Consider the following 21,804-nt stretch of genomic DNA (forward strand, 5'->3'; position numbering starts at 1 on the left):
ATACAAGTTAAGGGAGAAGAGGAGTCGGGAAAGAGTCGGCCCGAATACAGAGAGTACATGAAGGATATTGACTGAAAAAGTATCGTTTTATTTCACATTTAGAACGTCACTAGTGTCCTTCAAGAGAGTAGTCTCAGGAGTTTCAGGCAGAGAACGAAACAAGGCAGCAGTAATAAATGAATGCCTGGTGTGGATGTAGAGATGGCCAATGTGGACGACAAAACGAGTGCCCAATAAAAGGCGATGAACCTCGTATTCCTCTGGGGTATTTATCACATTGTTCTAAATGTCCTGTCTATAGTAGTAATAAAACCAACAGCCAATGAACGAAATTCTTTTCTCCACTGACAATACTTGTAGAATTTTTGCCTCACATACGTGGAGCTCAGAAGGGTATACTCATAAATAAACTATATGAGCTCCATATGAGGAATGATAAATGAACAAGCATAAAATAATTTCACATCATTGGAAAAGCCCTTCTAGATAAAAAAGATATAATAACAAAACTATTACCAGCATATTGTAATTCAGAATTTTTGTAATTTTCCCTGTGGAAGTTGCTCTTTCTCTCAATAGATAAATAATAAATATATTGAGCTATAGAAACTTAACATAATTTTGCCTTAATTTAATTTTTTCCACTTTAATTAACGAATAATGATTGATTATAAAATAATATTTCTCTGTGAGAAAGAAATTAAATAGGGAAAATTATAGAGGTTGAAAATAGAGACTGAATCAACCAGTCATGAAAAAGAAATTTTATGTGGTTTATAAATGTTTGTATTATGCTCAAATAGATGATAAAGGTTATGTGTATGAACCTGCATAATTTATTTTGATGTCGTTTCAGTGAATTATACTTTTTCTCTTTTTTTGAGTAGTTGCACCGTTTTAAAATGATCTGAATAAAATTTAAAAAATATTTATGTACTGTAGCTTAAAAGCTTCTTAGATTAATAACACATTCCAAAATCAAGTCCAGATTTCACACCATATGAACAAAAAATATTGACTGCTTGCTTTTTGCATTGCATGTCACTGTGTAGATGTTCTTTTAACTCCAAAAGGGAAAAAAAAAAGCAAAAAAAAATTGATTTGGAACCTGATAACATTTAACTCTTTTATACTTGTTTTACTTTTCATTATTTGCCTTGTCAAGTTAACTATATTTCAGTCTTTTAAAGAACATGATTAATAGTGTTTTGTGCATGAAAGGAGGTGAATGCTAGTCGTCTAATTAAATTAAATAATTTAACTGGTTCCTTTTGTTTCTACAGTTGCATTTTTAGATTAAAAGGCCAATAAGATCATCTTCAAATTTATAAAATAACATATTTTCAACACTTCTAAAAATTTGACTAAAATATCTCTGACACTGTTTTCAGTTGTCCCTGTGAATACATCTTGTGTGAGCATAATTCTGGGCTTTCAACAGAGAAAAATTATTTCGTCTAAAGTTAAAATTATGTGCCATCTCCCTTAGGTCAATGATCGATTAACAAGTTCTCAAACAATTGAAGGAATTTTTATTCATAGGAAACTGTGTGTGTTTGTGTATTACTCTGGGCATGTTGTAATGGAGAAGTAAGAAAAAATACTAGTAACTCTGTGATTAAACCTCAACACCAATTTATTTATTTTTTATTGTGGTAAAAAACACAAAACACAAGACCCCCACAACAATTTTTAGGTGTACAGAAGAGGATTGTTAACATTATGAACACAATGTTGTACAGCAGATCTCTAGACCTTCCTTGTATGTGACTAGTTGCTTTTCCTTGCTGTTTTCAAAATTCTCTCTTTGTCTGTGACTTTTGACAGTTTCATTATGATGCGTCTCTGCAAAGGTCTTTTTCGATTTATCCTAGCTGGAATGAATTGAGCTTCTTGCATTTGTATGTCCATTTTTCTCCAATTTGAGAAGTTTTAGCTGTTACGTCTTTAGATAGGGCCTCTGCCCCTTTCTCTTTTTCATCTCCTTCTGGGATGCCTATAGTGTGTATGATATTCTATTTGATAGTGTTTCATAAGTCCCTTAGTCTCTTTTCATTTTTCTTCATTATTTCTCTTTAGCTCCTGTGCTTCAGTAATTTCAAAAGTCCTGTCTTCAAGTTTGCTGGTTCTTTCTTTTGTCTAGTCAAAGGCTGTTAATTCCCTCTAGTGAATTTTTCACTTCAATTATCTCAATTCAGTCATTTTATTCTTCAGTTCTAGAATTTCTGTTTGGTTCTTTTTGATAGTTTCTATCTTCTGTTGATATTCTCATTTTGTATATGTGTGTATGTATATATCAAGATTCATCACGGTGCTAGAAAAAAGAGAGGGTGATACCAGTGAATCAGATGGTAATCATACAATTGCTATATTATTTGAAATGTTTCCTTTTAAATGTTTCTGTTAGCTTAGCATCTAGTCAATCATTGGTAATGTCCCCTAAATTCTTCTTTGGTGATCAACCCCTCCGGCACAGAAGGAAGTCCTCTGTGGATCTGCCACCTGACCCAAATATGCTCACTACTACTTTTCCTTGTGGAATAAAAATCTTGAATATAGCAATTATTAGGCTTGATTTATTCAGACTGTGGCACCATGAATCTCATTGACTTTGGTTTAAATGTCAGTCCTTTCCTCAAAACTGTCTCCTTTATTACATCAACAAGAGGCAGTTTCCATTTCTTAGATCAACAAATCACAATCATATAAGAAATAATAACTAATTGGGCAAAACAATGGGAAACATCACTTAAGATATCATAAAAATTTTAAATATCCAGAAATGAACTAAGTGAGAAAAGTGCAAACCTTTTATGAGGCAAACTATACATATAACTTTTGGGGGTGGTATAAAAAAGACTTGGAAAATTAAAATTAGATTGGAATATTGTAAACATATAATTCCACCTAAACAAATATATGAATTGAATAGAATGCCTGGGAAAATCTTGACAGGATACTCTATGGGACTTGAAAAGAAAATTCTATGTATCAGTCAGGGTTCTGGCAGTAAACAGATAGCATATTAAATGGGAGTGATGGACAGAGATTAAGGAAGGGACCACTTACAAGGTGAGGGTAAGGTTAAGGGAAAGTAATGGAGGATGGTGAGGCACCAGAGACTTTCAATAGTAGAGAACCACTACCACGTCTAGGTCTGAAGGGGGAAGGGGAGGGAGGAATGGTGGGCATCTGACTACGCTTGTAGCTACAGCTCTTTCCTGTACAGGTAGGGTCTTTGGCACAGGTGTTCAGCATCTGTACACAGTGGTGCATCAGGGAGGTGGATGGGAGAATAAGCACCTCAAATTCTCCTTTCTGTAATCTTCTTCCTTTGTCTCCCATTGGCCAAATTCAACCGAAAGTCAAAGGATGAGGGAGGCTGGTTGATGAGGTGTATGAACATGGACATTCCAAGGCAAACAGCAGCATAGAGAGAATTAGTAGATCTGAAGGGACAAACAGAAAATATTGAGCATTACAATTTTCTCTAGATGAGCAAACACACAATATGCTCCAAGAAAATTTTGGCAAAATTTCAGTGGTAAAAGTTATCTCACGGTTATCATAATATATTCTAATGTTAAAATAATTAAAAGAGTGTTAGAGCACAGGATCACAATAAAGCAACTGCAGAAAACCTTTATGATTTTATATCAATTTATGCATGATAGCAGGGACATTTCAAATTGGTGGGGATAAGATGGAATTTTCAATTTTTGGGGGACTTTTATCCATTTGAGATAAAAATTCTTACCTCATACGTTATTCAAATTATAAATCATAGGAAACATTTAAATGCAAAAATCCTATAAATTTATTGACATAAAATATAGAATTATTTTATTAGTAATAATCTTCTCAATCTTGAATTTATGAAGAGAATTTTAACATGTTTGACAACACACAAAATGGTAAAAACTATGTGGTAAAATTACAAACAAGTTAAATCATTCTTAGGAAACCAGAAGTAAATATTTGCAAGGTATGTAATGGTGAAGATTAAATAACATAATCTGTGAAAAATTACTACAGATAAATAAGAAAAGACAAAGAGCCCAGTATTAAAGGCTTGGCATCAAATCTTGATGACCCCTCCTGCCTTGAACTGTGAAATGGCTCCAAGCCCCCGCATTTGTCCTGTCTTGGAGACTAGGAGGGGGAGGAAGAATTGAAAATGTGGGGAGAATGGGGAAGAGAGAGGAGGAAAAGAGAATCCAACACCAAGTCTGGCGCTTCCTCATCTGCCCTATTTTGTAACGAGTAACCAGTCATGTTCTGTTATTTTCTGTGAAATAATTCGATAAATGATTATTTTAGTAAGTTCTTTACTTGAAATAGCTTCTGAGGCGTGTTCAAAGTCTGAAATTTCTTCTGTCCATATTGCTCTGGATTTCCTCCTTCAATAATTAATAGAGTTATGTATAACTTTTTTCCATATCGCGAATTTGTGAGATTAGAGAAATGTCTATTTATTTTTTAATTTCTTATGCAAAGTGACAGATAATTATACATGAGGATATTTTACATATAGTATTCATATTGTAGAATAATGACCTATTTTAATGTGCCATAAATTCGGAAGTCTTAGTATAATTGGAAATTAGATAATCAAAGATCAATTCTTCTGACACGTATTTCTATTCAGCGTTTGCCTCTATTTAGCCACAAGTGCTATTTATCTGCCAATAAATATACTTTTTTTTAATAATGAAGAGGTAATCTTTAATATTGGCTTAAGTTTCTTTAGTATGAACCCTACAGAAATATTCAATAAAAGCAAAGTCCTTTCTTAGCAACATTATGAAAGCAAACTAAATATATTCATAAGGAAAATATGCTCAGAAAAATTTCCCTAAATGGAAAATAAAGTTCAAATATAGTGTTAACTAGTACTCTACCTTTATATCCTTCTTTTTCAAGTAGTCTAGTTTTACAAGGAGAACTAGTATCCATTCAGCTAAAACCTGTCCTGCTTGAAATTGCAACAGTCTTACTGATCCTCAGATGCACTTCTGCTCCAAGACTGTGTCTTGGTCTGTTAGGCTAATGCACTGGGGTTTACCTTAATTAAGAAGATGCCCTTTAACAATCTTTCTAATCACTAATTTCCATTTAAACTGAGACCTTAACTGTCCCCGTGCTGATGCTAATAGCCAACAGGAAATTATTCTTCCTATCATGACTTCTAACTGATCTGAAAATTGGAATAAAATAGTTTTATTAGACTTGTGACTATTTCCTGGCATATGATAAACAATAGAAAGAAAAAGAACCATGTCTGATATTCAGTTTCTGAGAATCCTTCTGATTTTCTTCTCGCTCTAATTTACCTTTAAGATAGAACCAAGTTTGTTCTTTTCATAATGGTCTAATGCTTTCAGGTTTTAGAATATGAGTCTGAGTTTTGATGGGGCTCTTTAAAACCTAATTTTTAAGTATGAATCAACTTTATTTCCTGAACATTAATGAATATGACCTTTAAATAATAAGGAATAAAATTTCTTCTATATAGTCCATAACTAAATTGTTTCCTTTAAAATTGTGTTATAATCTTTTGTATCTTTCTATGCTGTTTGTCATTTTCTATGTAACCCAAGAGGAGAGAGTGTGGAGATGACAATATTTATCTTAACATCACTGGCATAAGTTCTTTGTAATGAGAAGCAGGATCAAAGGCTGAATGAGTAAAGTTAGGAAACACAGTGAATAGAGGTGTTAAGAATTTTACAGCTGATTGATATAATTTTTTTCTAATAAAAAATAGTAATATTTAAAATTTCTCTCTTAAATATGATGATACACATTTTTTGTAATATCGTTAAATTCAGGCTGGTTACCTAGATGAAAGGGGTTTTGCTGTATTGTTTTCATTAAGATAAATATTTGCTATGATTGTTATGAAAACCATAGACAATTACTCAGATTGCAAATATCCTTCTGAGGAATGAGGCTGCCTCATGAATTTTGCTCAGTGGTTTGGCTTTTCCATAGTTGCCTTGCCTTCGATACAAAGAAAAATTCTCGTGGTCTTCATCCTCTTTGATATTATGTATGCTTCTCTATGATCTATATAAAACTTAAATTTTCAAGCAATGATTTATAGTAGTGCAGCTCTGAAAGTTAGGAATAATGAGTCTCTTTAATATCTGTTTAAGTGCCTCCTTTTCTTATCTATATTTGCCAGGAGGCTATATGCCTTCCTTTATATTCTACTGATTGACTAAAAGAAGTAAAAAGTCTCTACTACCATTTAACCTTTGGTAGAAGAATATTTTTCACTTTTAAGAGTAGGATCTATGAGAAAACTTCCCCTTTTCTATACAATTTATACATAGTTCTACAGATATATTGTACTTTGATATCTTAAGATAACTTTGTAATATCATTGTTTGGCTATAAAAAACATAGTACAAGACAGTAAAAGTGTTACTATAAAATCTTATTTAAGCAAAATAAATGATTGATCATAGTAGAGTAACTTTTTAATTTTTTTATTATGAAATTTGAGCTCCGAATACCATATGAAGAAAGGGAGATAACATATTCTCATAAACAATGTCAGCAAAATAATTAAAAGGCCACTTAATTTATCTTCTTTTTTTTGGTGAGGGAGATTGGCCCTGAGCTAACATCTGTTGCCAATCTTCCTCTTTTTGCTGGAGGAAGATTGTCCCTGGGCTAACATCTGTGCCCATCTTCCTCTGCTTTATATGTGGGACTCTGCCACAGCATGGCTTGATGAGCAGTGTGTAGGTCAGCACTGGGATCCAAACCCACAAACCCCAGGCCACCGAAGCGGAGCATGTGAACTTAACCACTACGCCACCGGGCCGGCCCCCACTTGATTTATCTTAAGGTATTTTTCCATTGTACTATGTTGGTGTTTATTTAATGTTTGCTTATGGTAAATTATATTTACCAATTGTTACCTTGTCCTTTTTTTGACCATAATTTTTAAAGAGCTGTGCTATTCTCCAGTTTCTTTATTATTTTAATAACATCAATAATTTTTCTCATGCTGGTATATACTCTTTTACACTGTGAAATAAATGCTTTTGAATAATTAAAAATATTTTTTGTCTACTTTTTTAATAAAATCATGGGAAAGATACATATGTGGCCTTATGTTTATGTTATCACTGTTGTGTTTGGGGTTTTCAGAAAAAATATTGATATTTTTCAGAATGAACAAAGCAGAAAGTCAATCTGAAATAGTAATTTTAATTTATATATGTCCAATTGATCGCATAGATCAGGTGGTTTTTATTTAAGTTGCTTTTTAATACATTGGTAGTATTATCCAATTCACCTTCAAGTGTATCTTGGCCTAAGGGTGGCTTCACAAACTTGAGCAAATAATAATGATATTAGCAACATGATTTACTGTGTAAAGCTGTGTGCCAGGCATCATGCTAAGTACTTTACACGCACTTCATTACCTATGTGGGGTATAGAACAAAGACGCCTAATTTTCCCATTTTAAGGATGAAAAATCTGAAGCTCAAAGAAGTTCCGTAATTTATCACTTGGGAAGTAGCAGAGTAGAGTTTCAAACCAGTCCAGTATGGCCTCAGAGCACTTGCTTTTAACAACTCCTATATTTGGTAGAGCGCTAGGACTGGCTCAAGGGGCAGGCTCTGAGCAGCCAATGTTCAATATTCAGGGATTTTGTGAGCTAGTTGTTAAACCATTGGCAGTTTGAAATTCACCATGGTAAGAATATTTCCACCAAGCATATGGGTAAATGCTACAGATTGGGGCTTGCGCCATGCTCCTCTTCCTCTCCTCCACCACAGTCTACTAGCATACAGCTGCCTTTACTGCCAAAGTCTTGTCAATGTGTACTTCTATACTAGGTTACAGGTATAAATACCAAATGTAAATTTTTTATCATACGCCAAGTACTACCTATAAAGTGGCATCCATTAAGAAATTTACCAATAGTTATTGAATTAGATATGTCAAGTTTTGTCATAATATATAAAATAATTTCTTATAGAGAAGAATGTGTGAAATTATGAATTATCTCTTTTATTTTCAGTGATAGTGGAAAGTGGAAATGTAATTTCTTTTGTGGCTTATATTAATTCTGGATATTGTAACATTTATAGAAGTATTATAGGATTTGTGAAACTACAATCAAAAAAAGTGGTAAGTTTTAAACTTACATATTCTCTTTAATCTACCCCAGTGAATAAAAGATATTGAACATCTTTTCATGTGCTTATTGGACATTTGTTACTTGTTTGTCTTCTTTTGTGAAATTTCTGTTCAGTTTTTTGGACTATTTTTTGTTGGGTTTCTTTTCTTCTCTTTACTGAGTTGTAAGATACAGGAATGTAAGATAAATTGTAAGATATATTAAGTTGTAAGACTTAGGAATGACCAATAAGCACGTTAAAGATGCTTAGCATCCTTATTCATCAGAGAAATGCAAATTAAACCACAACAAGGTACTATTATAAGCATATCAGATTGGCTAAAACACACTTAACAAATGACCCAGAAATTCCACTATAGATATTTACTCAAGAGAAATGAAAATATGTGTTTACAAAAAGAATTACATGAATCTTCATAAGCCAAAAACTCTAAGTCATCCAAATGTCCATTGATGGTTGAATGGATAGAAACATTATGCTATATTCATACAAGGAATGCCACTCCTCAGTAAAAAGAACTAATGGGGCTGGCCCTGTAGTGTAGTGGTTAAGTTCACATGCTCCTCTTCGGCAGCCTGGGGTTTGCGGGTTCAGATCCCTGGCGTGGACTTACATACCACTCATCAAGCCATGCTGTGACGGCGTCCCACTAAAAAGAACTAATGAAACATACAAGAATATGGATGAATCTCAAAGCATTAGGTTGGCCAAAATGTCAGACCCAAAAGAGTGCATTCTGTATGATTTCAGTTTTATGATGTTCTAGAACAGGCAGAACATTAACACATAGTGGTAGAAAAGTTAGAACTAGTTCTTCTGGGTTGGTCAGGCAGTCTCCAGTGGAATTTAGTTTAATATATGAACTTACTTGAATTCTACTGTACTAGTTATATTCCATTTATATAAGTGGCAAATACTCAAGTTAGGTATTGGCTTTTGAACCCAGGATACTTAGTAAAGGCTTCCACTTCTTCCGAGTTCTTCACGCTCCTACCCTGCGGGCTACACTCTGTTGTTTTTTATCTTGCTGCTCACCAGCTCGTCTTTGTTTCAATACTGTTGAGCTCTCCCTGAAAAGATAATTTAGAGTTTCAACTTTTTCTCCAGAACCATGCATACCGAAAATCTTGTAGGCCGTTTTCCACAAAGTTCCTAATTGGGACCTGAATTGCTAGTTCCCTAAGTCAAGCTCATTTTCCATGTTTCTTTTTTATTTAAACAGGAAAGTCAGGGTAGAATTCCACCTTATGCTGTTAATCCCATCACTTCTGGTCCTAGCACTCTCTGCTTATTTTCTTTATTTTCTGTTAGTCCAACAAGTGTGTCTTGCAACTGGGGCTGAGGTAACAAACAGTGGTTCACAAAATATACAAAACAAAGCTACACTTACAAAATGATACCTAGGACCTTGAAAAATGGAATGAGTTCAATATTTCCCATACATCTTGGTGGATTAAAAAATTTGATTTGCAGATCACTAAATGACAGTGCTTTCAATTACCTTAGAAATGCTGAAGTTGTCTATCATTTTACTATTGTTCTAATATAATTTAAATATGCGTGCAAGTAAATGTTTTCTCTGATTTGAATGAAACTACAATTTATTTTAAATACCATATACTAACACTATTTATGAACAGTGAGTTTCTGATAGTAACAATATTTAATCATTATAGCAAAGTGGTTTCATTAAACCTCAGTTATCTATATCTCTTACAGAAAAAAATTAGAAAACTTGTTTACATGGGTCAACTTAAGGAGGAGGAGTCCTTCGGTGAGATCAGTGTTCTTCTTCAAGACCCTTTCACATGCACAGTAGTTACCGGAAAAGAGGTTGAGCTGGCGATCATTGAAGATAAGGACCTATTTGGTAAATTCATAAATGTTTTTTAACTGTTATACCATTTTATTTGATGAATTTTTGACAAGGATGGACATATTTCACAGACAAATTGGGACATTCAAATAAGTGTAGGGTACATATGTTATTTATAGAGACAAGATATTCAAATATAGCCTGCTTTATAACTTCATAGTCTGTCTGATTTAGTTGTGCTACTTTTGGAATATATTAGCAATATTTCAAAAGACTTTGATTCGAAATTACGAGAATCTCTCTGCTAATTCCCAAGTTACTATTAAAAGCAGCACTCTCTCCTTTTCTGAAATATCTTTTGTTTTTTCTTCTCTAAAATTATTGCTTCTGTGTTTCTGGTTCAGGTCAAGTGTGTGCTATCCTCCAAGGTACAGTCTAGATCAAGTGTGTATGAAGATCTATGGCTTGCTGTATTTAAGATTTTATCTGAAACTTTAGAGCCCTAGGAATATTAAAAGGATAATCATGCAACCACCTGTGTTTTGCCCTCCAAATATTATAAATACTCAAATAGGATATGTGATTGAGTATGAAGGGTAAAAGAATATGGGTTAATAAGTCATAACATAATAGGATATTAAATAAAAGTATAGTTTTATGTACAATAAAACTGAAAACATTAGACATTGGATAAAGGATAGAAGGTGAGAAACTCATAGAAATTAACATGGGTGAGGAATTGGCTTTAAATTATAAAGATTTTCTTGGTTATCCATGTGTGATTTGACTGAACCCCTTACCCTGAATTTCAAGTATTTTTTTATGTCTCTTAGAGAATATGTACCCTCTACCTGCTTACCTCTGATTCTGCTTAACTTCAAAATCATGTGTCCATTTTTAAAAGGTATAAAGTTGAAATGACATTGATTAATTTTCTTTCCTTCTGTGATATTCGAATACAAACCACCATCAAGGCAAATATCAATTAAAAATAATTGCTAACCACCAATTAAAGTTACAGTATTCTCACTTGATAAAGGCTAGGTTTTTCTTTACTTGCGTTAATTGTGTTAACTGGTGGAGTCTTTTAGGTAAATCAGCATTTCACACGTGCAAGTGCTACTTTCAAGCATGTGTGAGAATGTTCTTTGCCGTCTGGCAACCTGAAATTCAAATAGATGGTGTAGTATAAGCTTTAGTTGTATTTTTCTGTGTGCTGTTCATATTCTAAATTTCATTCTATATTTTGTTTATTTGGAACTGATGTTTTAAAGCCTAAGTAGTTAAACATTCCCTGAATAAAAATGTTCTTGAGGACTGTATTTTGCTTGTTTTGCCACAACTTATAAGGAAATAAAATATTGGATTTAATTTCAGAGTCTCTTTATTTCTGCCTTCTAATTATTTTATATTTTATTCCAAAAAAGTAAAAAAATATGTTTTAAAGGCTAAATAATCTTAATGAAAAGTTTAATGGTTAATTTTCTGAAAGGATCATCTTCACACACGAATAATGATGATCTTTAATTTTGTTCTTTCATATTACTTCATTCTGTTTCCATCTTTTCCACTCCTTTTATCATCTGATATATAGATCCATCTCTGTAAACTAGCATAGGGCAGGACCATAGAGAAAATAAAATGATCCTTGAAAAATATCAAGCTGAAGACAAATGAAAATATTAAAGTAGAATAATGAACATGAGCAAAACCCATGATATATCATCTTTCTGTCAAAATAATATTGTTGTCACTAGCTGTTATATTATATTGGTGTTAGAAATAATCATTTATATTTGAAGTGGACCATCAAAAAATAAATAAAACCAATGTGTTTCGACAGAATCCTTAGTCATATGTTGATTTTGTTGCCTATACTCTCTAATCTATTAAAGATTGTTAAATATAGAAATATTTTTTAGAATTGTGAAATATATTACTGGAAAACTAAATTAAAGTTCATATCTTTTCTCAGGTAGTCAGATCATACTCTCTCTTTGCTCCTGTATAAATCATGTTAAGGAGCCAATGTCACTTAAATGATCCAGTTCATCAACAACATTTAGTAAATACCTGAGGAAGCAATGCACTCACTGTGCCTATATCTGGAGGTAGCTGGAACAGAATCCAAAAAGCATAAAAAACTACATAAATGTTAAATACTTTATCTGGAGAATCATATATACAACTATCTATATACAATCATAGAGGAAGACGTGCAGTAATTAGTTTTCCAATATTTAAAAGGACTTTGAAAGCTATTTCTTTGTTCATTTAATTTATTAACTTTGGGCAGATAGGAAATAACTGGTTTTGTAATCTAAGTGCATGCTTCTCAGATACGTTGAGCAGTTAAATAAGAATGAGAACAGTTACTATTAAGTTTAAGCAAATATGAATATACTTTTTTCGTATAATGCCACTGGAAATATGGTTTATCTGATTATTCTTTTTATGGAGGCAATGTATTTTTGTCCAGATGCAGAACTTATACCTCAAGTCATTTAGATTAAAATTATGCATACCAATTATTTTAATTTTACTGATATCTGAAATTCTCATCCTACCATTAAAACAAGTGTACTACTTTTGTAATGAGAAAAAATTGCTTTTCATATAAAAAAGTGAATTATCATTGTTATTAATTATATCTCATTCAACCATGCATGATTGAAAAAATAAGGGATAGCTATGGATTTAAACTGTCATTTTTAAATTGTCTTTCCCAAAAGGAGAATTCCGATTCCAAGGTGACATTGGTACAAACTACCTGGAAGTTTTTTTTGTTTTTAAACAAGAAGAATGTCCAAAGACTTTAATCTCTGATAATGACTCTCTTAATCAAAAACCTAGGAAACCAGATTTTTACTATAGATAGGTCTGTTAGACATTGCAGAAGCAGTGAATATATTCTTATCGAAAAGATCTACTTCCCAACACATCAGTATTTCTCTTCCGTGCTGAAGCGAGTTATAACCAGGTGTCTCCTTGGTAACGATGTTAATCAGAAAAGCTTAACCTCTGGAACAATTTGCCACAGTAAACATGCTTCCCTTTCCCTTTTTGTTTTTTGTTTTTGCTTTATGATAAAACTTTGATGTAAAAATACATTTCCAAGTTAAAAATAAGGTATGACACTTAAAAGTATTTTTTCTCTTGTGATTCTTTTTTTTACTCATTATTAACAACGTTAAAAGAAAAAAATGCTAATTAATTTGAGTAAAATTTTTGTTTTATCTTGGACAAAGTTTTGAGTGAAAAATTATATTTCATATAACTGATTCTCAGTATATTATTTTATTCCATCAGGTATTTTATAAATATATTGAAGAATAGTTTCATTAATTAGAAAACCAGCCAAATATTTTGAACATCTTGCAGACATTTAAAAGTAGTTCTTACTTCGGGAAATTAAGTTTATCTTATGAAATATCACATACATATATAAAAGAAGAAACAATAACATTAATCAGAAAATAATGTTGACCTTGGTATTATAGTTTGATTATATATATTTAGCCACCTATAAATTTTGTGAAGTTTTTGTTTGTTTTGCTTTGTAAAAAGAAATCAATGTTTTTGTTTGAGTTTGGTTTTTCAGTAAGTTGTTTCATAAACAAAAATACTAAACCATTTCAATTTACAGATTTTTTTGGATGGCAGAGTTGATTTTAGCCCATTATAGGAAAAGCAGCAGTGAGATGTCAAATACCATGTTCCTGATTTCAGATTTACTGATGCCCTACCTTCTACTGCACATGGAACCACGTGTTGTTCTACTAATAGATGTAATTCTTGATAAATCACGTATTCAGTGATTCGAAGGTTCTATATTTGCATTACCATGCCATGATCCTCAACAATAAGGTCTACTTGTGAGTAGGATTATTTGCTATTGGTAAAAATTATCTCACACAATTTTGACATATTTAGTTTAAAAAGCTTAAATATGATAATTTTTCATTCCTATGGCAGAAAAATTTTAAAACTAATATTAGTCTGGGTTTGTGGATGCCTCTATTAAAATATAATCACAAAAAAATACTGAATACACGATAAATAACTGGTTTGTTAACAAGTTCAACTTACAGGAAGCATTCACAAAGCAATTTTATGTCTCCCACTTTCTTTGATATTTTTTCAGTGAGAGACGTTCTTCCCCTGCCCTTTGGAAACTCAGTCTAATGATGTTATGATCACTGTTAAGTCATAAAATACCCTATAAGGCATTTTTAGTTGGCAAATTGAGATATTAATACATCTAGCCTATGAGAAGCATGTATCCAAACTTGATTTAAGGTTGATGGGCTTGCTACATGCTTGTATTAGTTTTGTGTTGCTACATTACAAATTCCCATAAATTTAGCAGCTTAAGCAAGACTCATGTATTATCTCAGTTTTGTAGTTAGATCTCTGGGCAGGTTCGCTTGGGTTCTGTTCTCAAGTCTCACAAGACTGAAATCAGTGTCAATCGTATGGGGCTCCATTCTGGAGGCTCTGGAGAAGACTCTACTTCCAAGCTCATTCGGTTTGGCAGAATTCAGTTCCTTTCACTGTAGAGCTAATATGCCTGTTTCCTTGCTGGTTGTCAGCTGGGAGTCAGTGTTGGCCACTAAAGGCTGCCCCATCCACATGGCCCTCTCCAGCTCAGCAATGAAGAACTCCCTTCCACGGAATCTCTCTCACACTTCGAATCTCCCAGACTGCCTCTTCGTTACCAGCTGAAGAAAACTCTCTGCTTTTAAAGGGCTCATCTGATTGGGCTAGGCCCGCCATGATAATCTCCATATTTTAAGGTCAACGATTAGTAACCTTAATTACATCTGCAAGACTCTGCTGTGCAATACAAATAGTCATGGAAATCACACCGTGATCACGGAGGCCACCATAGAGTTCTGCTCCCACACCATTGGAGGCACGCTAGGTATCTTTGCTTCCACACCCCACCCATCCCCAGCTCTCCTCCTGTGGTTTCTGCTCTCTCTGCCCTAGGGCCGATTTAGGGACTGGGGAGAAGAAGACGGCAAAGAAGTGATAAGGGGAGTGAAAATGTTCTTAATCGATCACTACTGTTGTAAATTGGCTTCTCACTCTCTGTGCTTGACAATGGTTTCAAGCTAACCACCTCCTAGTGAGTACCTTCAAGGGTTTTTAGAAATTCCTTAATGTTGGAAAGGGATCTTTCTCTTGTAATTCCTTAATAGGACTAACACATTTCCTTCCTAGGAATCCAGGGATAATTTCAGGTTTCCTCTGTTGAGGCCACTTCACTGTCACCTCCCTCATCCCCAATGCAACCCAGTTAGGACTCCATTCTGGCTGTCTTTTGCGCAGGAGTTTACATTTGGTCTTCCAGGAAAGTCTGCGTAGGAAAACACTCACGTTCTTCACCCTGGCAAACTTTGAGATGGTGGGTAAGTTCCAAAGCAGCCACTGACATAGCTTGTCTATCAGTCAGCTAGCCTGTCTCTTACCTTTAGAGTTCTCAAGGGGTGGTCAGACCGTAGCGTAGTGTGGCTTTTGAAATCTGGAAATGCATTTCAAGCTTTCCAGGTGGTCCTGTGGAAGGTTCTCACTTTTAATTGGATGATGCAGAGATATTTCTTATCACAGCCCCTTTCGGAATGGGATGGTGAGGCTTAGAACAGAATTTTTCAGAGAAATTGTCTTCTCAATTCTCTAACAACCTCCATTCACAGTGATTTTATACCCTCAATGTGGTTGAGGGACTTTGGAGATTTCTAGTTCTCCTCGTCTATTTATTTATTTATTTATTTTTGTTTTGTTTTTATTTTTTTAAGTACCTTTAAAAGGATAGATTTTTTTTTTAACTTTTTGTTTATTGCAGTAACATTGGTTTATAATATTGTAAAAATTTCAGGTGTACATCATTGTACTTCTATTTCTGCATAGATTACATCATGTTCACCACCAAAATACTAATTACAACCCATCACCACACACATGTACTGAATTATCCCTTTCACGCTCCTCCCTCCCCCCTTCCTCTCTGGTAACCACCAATCCAATCTCTGTCCCTATGTGTTTGTTTATTGTTGTTACTATCTACTACTTAATGAAGGAAATCATACAGTATTTGACCTTCTCCTTCTGACTTATTTCACTTTGCATAATACCCTCAATGTCCATCCATGTTGTCACAAATGGCTGGATTTCATCGTTTCTTATGGCTGAGTAGTATTCCATTGTGTATATTGTCGGGGGAAGAGGGCTAATCTCCCTCTGCCCTTTCCCTTAAGGTTCTTCTGGCTGGCCAAATAATCAACAAGACAGGTTAGCAGGAGAAAATAATACCAAGTTTAATAACATGTATACATGGGAGAAAGCAGGGACACTGCGTTTCTCAACACAATAGCAGAAATTCTCGTCTTAAATACCATGTTCAGCTAATGACAAAGGAGGATGTTGGGGGGGGGGTCAGTTACAGGAGATTACCACTAAAGCACAGTAAACAAGAGTAAGGTTATTATGCAGATTTAAGTCATCACCTTCCACATTGATAAGTCACTAGAAATGAGCTCATCCCTCTCTCTTCTCCAAACAGAGAGGGAGATACCTTTACAAATGGAGATTTCCCTTATAAATGTAAATGTTTGTCTGGCAACTCCTCGCAGGGCCATCCAGAGAATGTGGCCAGAGAGACAGAATTTCTGATAAGATGAGCTTGTTGGTGCCTTTCCTATTGTAACATCTATTTTACATTATATTACAGCCATCAGATGGAAGATCTGTTCCAGGAAGGAGCCACCATGTCAAATTCTTTAGGCAGTTAGTGGGGGAGGTCAAATATCCTTCAGAGAAAACAATCAAGGTAAAGAGATATATTTCAGGGTGGCCAAATTTTGATCTCCCACAATATATACCACATCTTCTTTATCCATTCGTCCCTTGATGGGCACTTAGGTTGCTTCCACGTCTTGGCTATTGTGAATAATGCTGCAATGAACACAGGGGTGCATGTACCTTTGCAAATTGGTGTTTTCAAGTTCTTTGGATAAATACCCAACAGTGGAATAGCTGGATCATATGGTAGTTCTATCCTTGATTTTTTGAGGAATCTCCATACTGTTTTCCATAGTGGCTGCACCAGTTTGCACTCCCACCAGCAGTGTATGAGAGTTTCCTTCTCTCCACATCCTCTCCACCACATGTTGTTTCCTGTCTTGTTAATTATAGGCATTCTGATGAGCATGAGGTGATATCTTATTGTAGTTTTGACTTGCATTTCCCTGATAGTTAGTGATTTTGAACATCTTTTAATGTGTCTGTTGGCCATCTGTATATCTTCTTTGGAGAAATCTCTGTTCAGGTCTTTTGCCCATTTTTTAATTGGGTTGGTAGTTTTTTTGTTGTTGAGATGCATGAGTTCTTTATATATTTTGGAGATTAAGCCCTTATCAGAAGTATGGTTTGCAAATATCTTCTCCCAATATTTAGGTTGTCTTTTCGTTTTGTTGATGGTTTCCTTTGCTGTGCAGAAGCTTTTTAGTTTGATGTAGTCCCATTTGTTTATTTTTTCTATTGTTTCTCTTGCCCTGTCAGACGTGGTGTTTGAAAAGATGTTGCTAAGACCGATGTGGAAGAGCGTACTGCCTATGTTTTCTTCTAGAAGTTTCACAGTTTCAGGTCTTACATTCAAGTCTTTAATCCATTTGGAGTTAATTTTTGTGTATGGTGTAAGGTAAGGGTCTACTTTCATTTTTTTGCATGTGGCTATCCAGTTTTCCCAACACCATTTGTTGAAGAGACTTTCTTTTCCCCATTGTATGTTCTTGGCTCCTTTGTCAAAGATTAGCTGTCCATAGATGTGTGGGTTTATTTCTGGGCTTTTGATTCTATTCCATTGATCTGTGTGTCTGTTTTTGTGCCAGTACCATGCTGTTTTGGTTACTATAGCTTGTAGTATATTTTGAAATCAGGGATTGTGATACCTCCAGCTTTGTTCTTTCTTCTCAGGATTCCTTTAGCTATTTGGGGTCTTTTGTTGTTCCATATAAATTTTAGGATTCTTTGTTCTATTTCTGTGAAAAATGTTGTTGGAACTTTGATAGGGATTGCATTGAATCTATAGATGGCTTTAGGAAGTATGGACATCTTAACTATGTTAATTCTTCCAATCCAAGAGCACGGAATATCTTTCCATTTCTTTGTGTCTTCTTTAATTTCTTTCAGAAATGTTTTATAGTTTTCGGTGTACAGATCTTTCACCTCTTTGGTTAAGTTTATTCCTAGGTATTTTATTCTTTTTGTTGCAATTGTAAATGGGATGGTATTCTTAATTTCTCTTTCTGCTACTTCGTTGTTAGTGTATAGATATGCAACTGATTTTTATATGTTGATTTTGTATCCTGCAACTTTACCATATTTGTTTATTACTTCTAAAAGTTTTCTGGTGGATTCTTTAGGGTTTTCTATATATAAAATCATGTCATCTGCAAATAGTGACGGTTTCACTTCTTCCTTTCCAATTTGGATCCCTTTTATTTCTTTCTCTTGCCTGATTGCTCTGGCTAGGACTTCCAGTACTATGTTAAATAGGAGTGGTGACAGTGGGCATCCTTGTCTGGTTCCTGTTCTTAGAGGGATGACTATCAGTTTTTCACCATTGAGGATGATATTAGCTGGGGGTTTCTCATATATGGTCTTTATTATTTTGAGATACTTTCCTTCTATCCCCATTTTATTCAGAGTTTTTATCATAAATGGATGCTGTATCTTGTCAAATACTTTCTCTGTATCTATTGAGATGATCATGTGATTTTTATTCTTCATTTTATTAATGTGGTGTATTACGTTGATTGATTTGAGAATGTTAAACCATCCCTGCATCCCTGGAATAAATCCCACTTGCTCATGGTGTATAATCTTTTTAACATATTGTTGTATGCGATTTGCTAGTATTTTGTTGAGGATTTTTGCATCGATGTTCATCAGTGATATTGGCCTGTAATTTTCTTTTTTTTTGTTGTCCTTGTCTGGTTTTGGTATCAGGGTAATGTCAGCTTCGTAGAATGAGTTAGGGAGCCTCCCCCCCTCCTCAATTTTTTGGAAGAGTTTGAGAAGGATAAGTATTAAGTCTTCTTTGAATGTTTGGTAGAATTCCCCAGGGAAGCTGTCTGGTCCTGGACTTTTATTTTTGGGGAGGTTTGTGATTACTGTTTCAATCTCCTTACTGGTGATTGGTCTATTCAAATTCTCTACTTTTTCTTGATCCAGTTTTGGAAGGTTGTATGATTCTAAGAATTTATCCATTTCTTCCAGATTGTCGAATTGGTTGGTATATAGCTTTTCATAGTATTCTCTTATAATTTTTTGTATTTCCGAGGTGTCTGTTGTAACCTTTCCTCTTTCATTTCTGATTTTACTTATTTGTGCCTTCTCTCTTTTTTTCTTGGTGAGTCTAGCTAAAGATTTGTCAATTTTGTTGATCTTTTCAAAGAACCAGCTCTTGGTTTCATTAACTTTTTCTATTTTTTTGTTTTGGTCTCTATTTCATTTATTTCTGCTTTGATTTTTATTATTTCCCTTCTTCTACTGATTTTGGGCTTGGTTTGTTCTTCTTTTTCCAGTTCCTTTAGGTGCATTGTTAGATTGTTTATTTGAGATTTTTCCTGTTTGTTGAGATAGGCCTGTATCGCTATAAACTTCCCTCTTGGAACCGCTTTTGCTGTATCCCATAAATTCTGGCATGTCGTATTTTCATTTTCATTTGTCTCCAGGTATTTTTTTATTTCTTCTTTGATTTCTTTGTTAACCCAGTCATTGTTCAGTAGCATTTTGTTTAATCTCCACATATTTGTGGCTTTTCTGATTTTCTTCCTATAGTTGATTTCTAGTTTCATACTGTTGTGGTCAGAAAAGATGCTTGGTATTATTTCAATCTTCTTAAATTTATGGAGACTTGTTTTGTGGCTTAATATGTGAACAATCCTGGAGAATGTTCCATGTGCATTTGAAAAGAACGTGTATTCTTCGGTTTTTGGATGGAATGCTCTGTATATATCTACTAGGCCCATCTGTTCTAGTGTGTCGTTTAAGGCCAATGTTTCTTTATTGATCTTCTGTTTGGATGATCTATCCTTTGGTGTAAGTGGAGTGTTAAAGTCCCCTACTATTATTGTGTTACTGTCTATTTCTGTTTTTATGTCTGTTAATAATTGCTTTATATATTTAGGTGCACCTACATTGGGTGCGTAGATATTTACAAGTGTTATATCCTCTTGTTGGATTGTTCCCTTGATCATTATGTAATGCCCTTCTTTGTCTCTTTTTACAGTTTTTGTTTTAAAGTCTATTTTGTCTAATATGAGTACTGCTACCCCAGCTTTCTTTTCATTGCCATTTGCGTGGAGTATCTTTTTCCATCCCTTCACTTTCAGTTTGTGAGTGTCTTTAGGTCTGAAGTGTGTCTCTTGTATGCAGCATATATATGGGTCTTGTTTTTTTATCCAGTCAGCCACCCTATGCCTTTTAATTGGAGCATTTAGTCCATTGATGTTTAAAGTAGCTACTGATAAGTATGTACTTACTGCCATTTTTTAACTTTCTTTTTTTTTTCCCTCAGTGTTTTAGTAGTCCTTCTCTGTTCCTTTCTTCTTCTATACAGAATTGATGGTCACTTTAGTTTGACCTCTGTCTGAAAGCTGTACTCTTAACTCCCCTCCTCCCTCCTTTTATGTTTTTGATATCATATCTAACCTCTTTTTTGTGTATTTGTATCCATTACGTTCTAATCATGGAAATAGATAATTTTTCCTATTTGTGGTCTTCTCTTTTCCCCTTAAATCAGTCCCTTTAACATGTCTTGTAGCACTGGTTTCTTGGTGACAAACTCCTTTAATTTTTGCTTATCTGGGAAAATTTTGATCTCTCCTTCCATTTTGAATGATAACCTTGCTGGGTAGAGTATTCTTGGCTGTAAGTTTTTTCCTTTTAGCACTTTAAATATATCAGCCATTCTCTTCTAGTCTGTAAGGTTTCTGCTGAGAAGTCAGCTGATAGCCTTATGGGGTTTCCTTTGTATGTAACTTGACATTCTCTTGCGGCTTTTAGGATTCTCTCTTCATCTTTAATTCTGGACATTTTGATTATGATGTGTCTTGGTGTGGGCCTCTTTGGGTTTATCTTGTTTGGGGCTCTCTGTGCTTCCTGTACCTGGATGTCTGTTTCCTTCCTTAGGTTAGGGAAGTTTTCATCTATTATTTCTTGAAATGGATTCTCTGCCCCCTTGTCTCGCTCTTCTCCTTCCGGGACACCTATAACACGGATGTTAGTGTGCTTGATGTTGTCCCAGAGGTCCCTTAGACTGCCCTCACTCTTTTTAATTCTTTTCTCTTTTACCTGTTCACCTTGGGTAATTTCTTCTAGTCTTTCATCCAGCTCACAGATCCGTTCTTCTGTATCCTCTACTCTGCTTTTGAGTCCCTCTAATGAGTTTTTTATTTCCAGTATTGTATTCTTCATTTCTGATTGGTTCTTTTTTATATCTTCCATTTCTTTGTTGACATTCTCACTGAGTTCATCTATTCTTCTCCCCAGATCAGTGAGCATCCTTAACACTCTTAGTTTGAACTCTCTGTCGGGTAGGTTGCTCATTTCTGTTTCACTTAGTTCCTCTTCTGGGGTTTTGTCCTGTTCCCTTACTTGGATTGTATTCTTTTGCCTCCTCGTTTTGCCTCTTTCCCTGTGCTTGTGTCTACATATTAGGTAGGTCAGCTACATCTCCTGTTCTTGGATAGGTGACCTTATGTAAGTGATGGCTTAGGAGGCTTCCAGTGTGCTTCCCTCAGTTCTCAATGTTCC

The 21,804-nt window shown here is 34.4% G+C and overlaps 1 protein-coding gene across 3 annotated transcripts in view; it reads left to right on the forward strand.

Moving 5' to 3' along the window:
* The window catches only part of CNBD1 (cyclic nucleotide binding domain containing 1), a 310,066-nt gene that overhangs the window by 196,486 nt on the left and 91,776 nt on the right, over nucleotides 1-21,804 (forward strand). For all 3 annotated transcript variants that reach the window (XM_058528986.1, XM_058528988.1, XM_058528987.1), the window contains exons 6-7: nucleotides 8,045-8,154; nucleotides 9,885-10,035. In XM_058528986.1, coding sequence (XP_058384969.1) covers nucleotides 8,045-8,154; nucleotides 9,885-10,035 — 261 coding nt within the window. The remainder of the gene's footprint in view (nucleotides 1-8,044; nucleotides 8,155-9,884; nucleotides 10,036-21,804) is intronic.

Source organism: Diceros bicornis, chromosome 33 (assembly GCF_020826845.1).
Source record: "Diceros bicornis minor isolate mBicDic1 chromosome 33, mDicBic1.mat.cur, whole genome shotgun sequence".
NCBI classification, from domain to species: domain Eukaryota; kingdom Metazoa; phylum Chordata; class Mammalia; order Perissodactyla; family Rhinocerotidae; genus Diceros; species Diceros bicornis.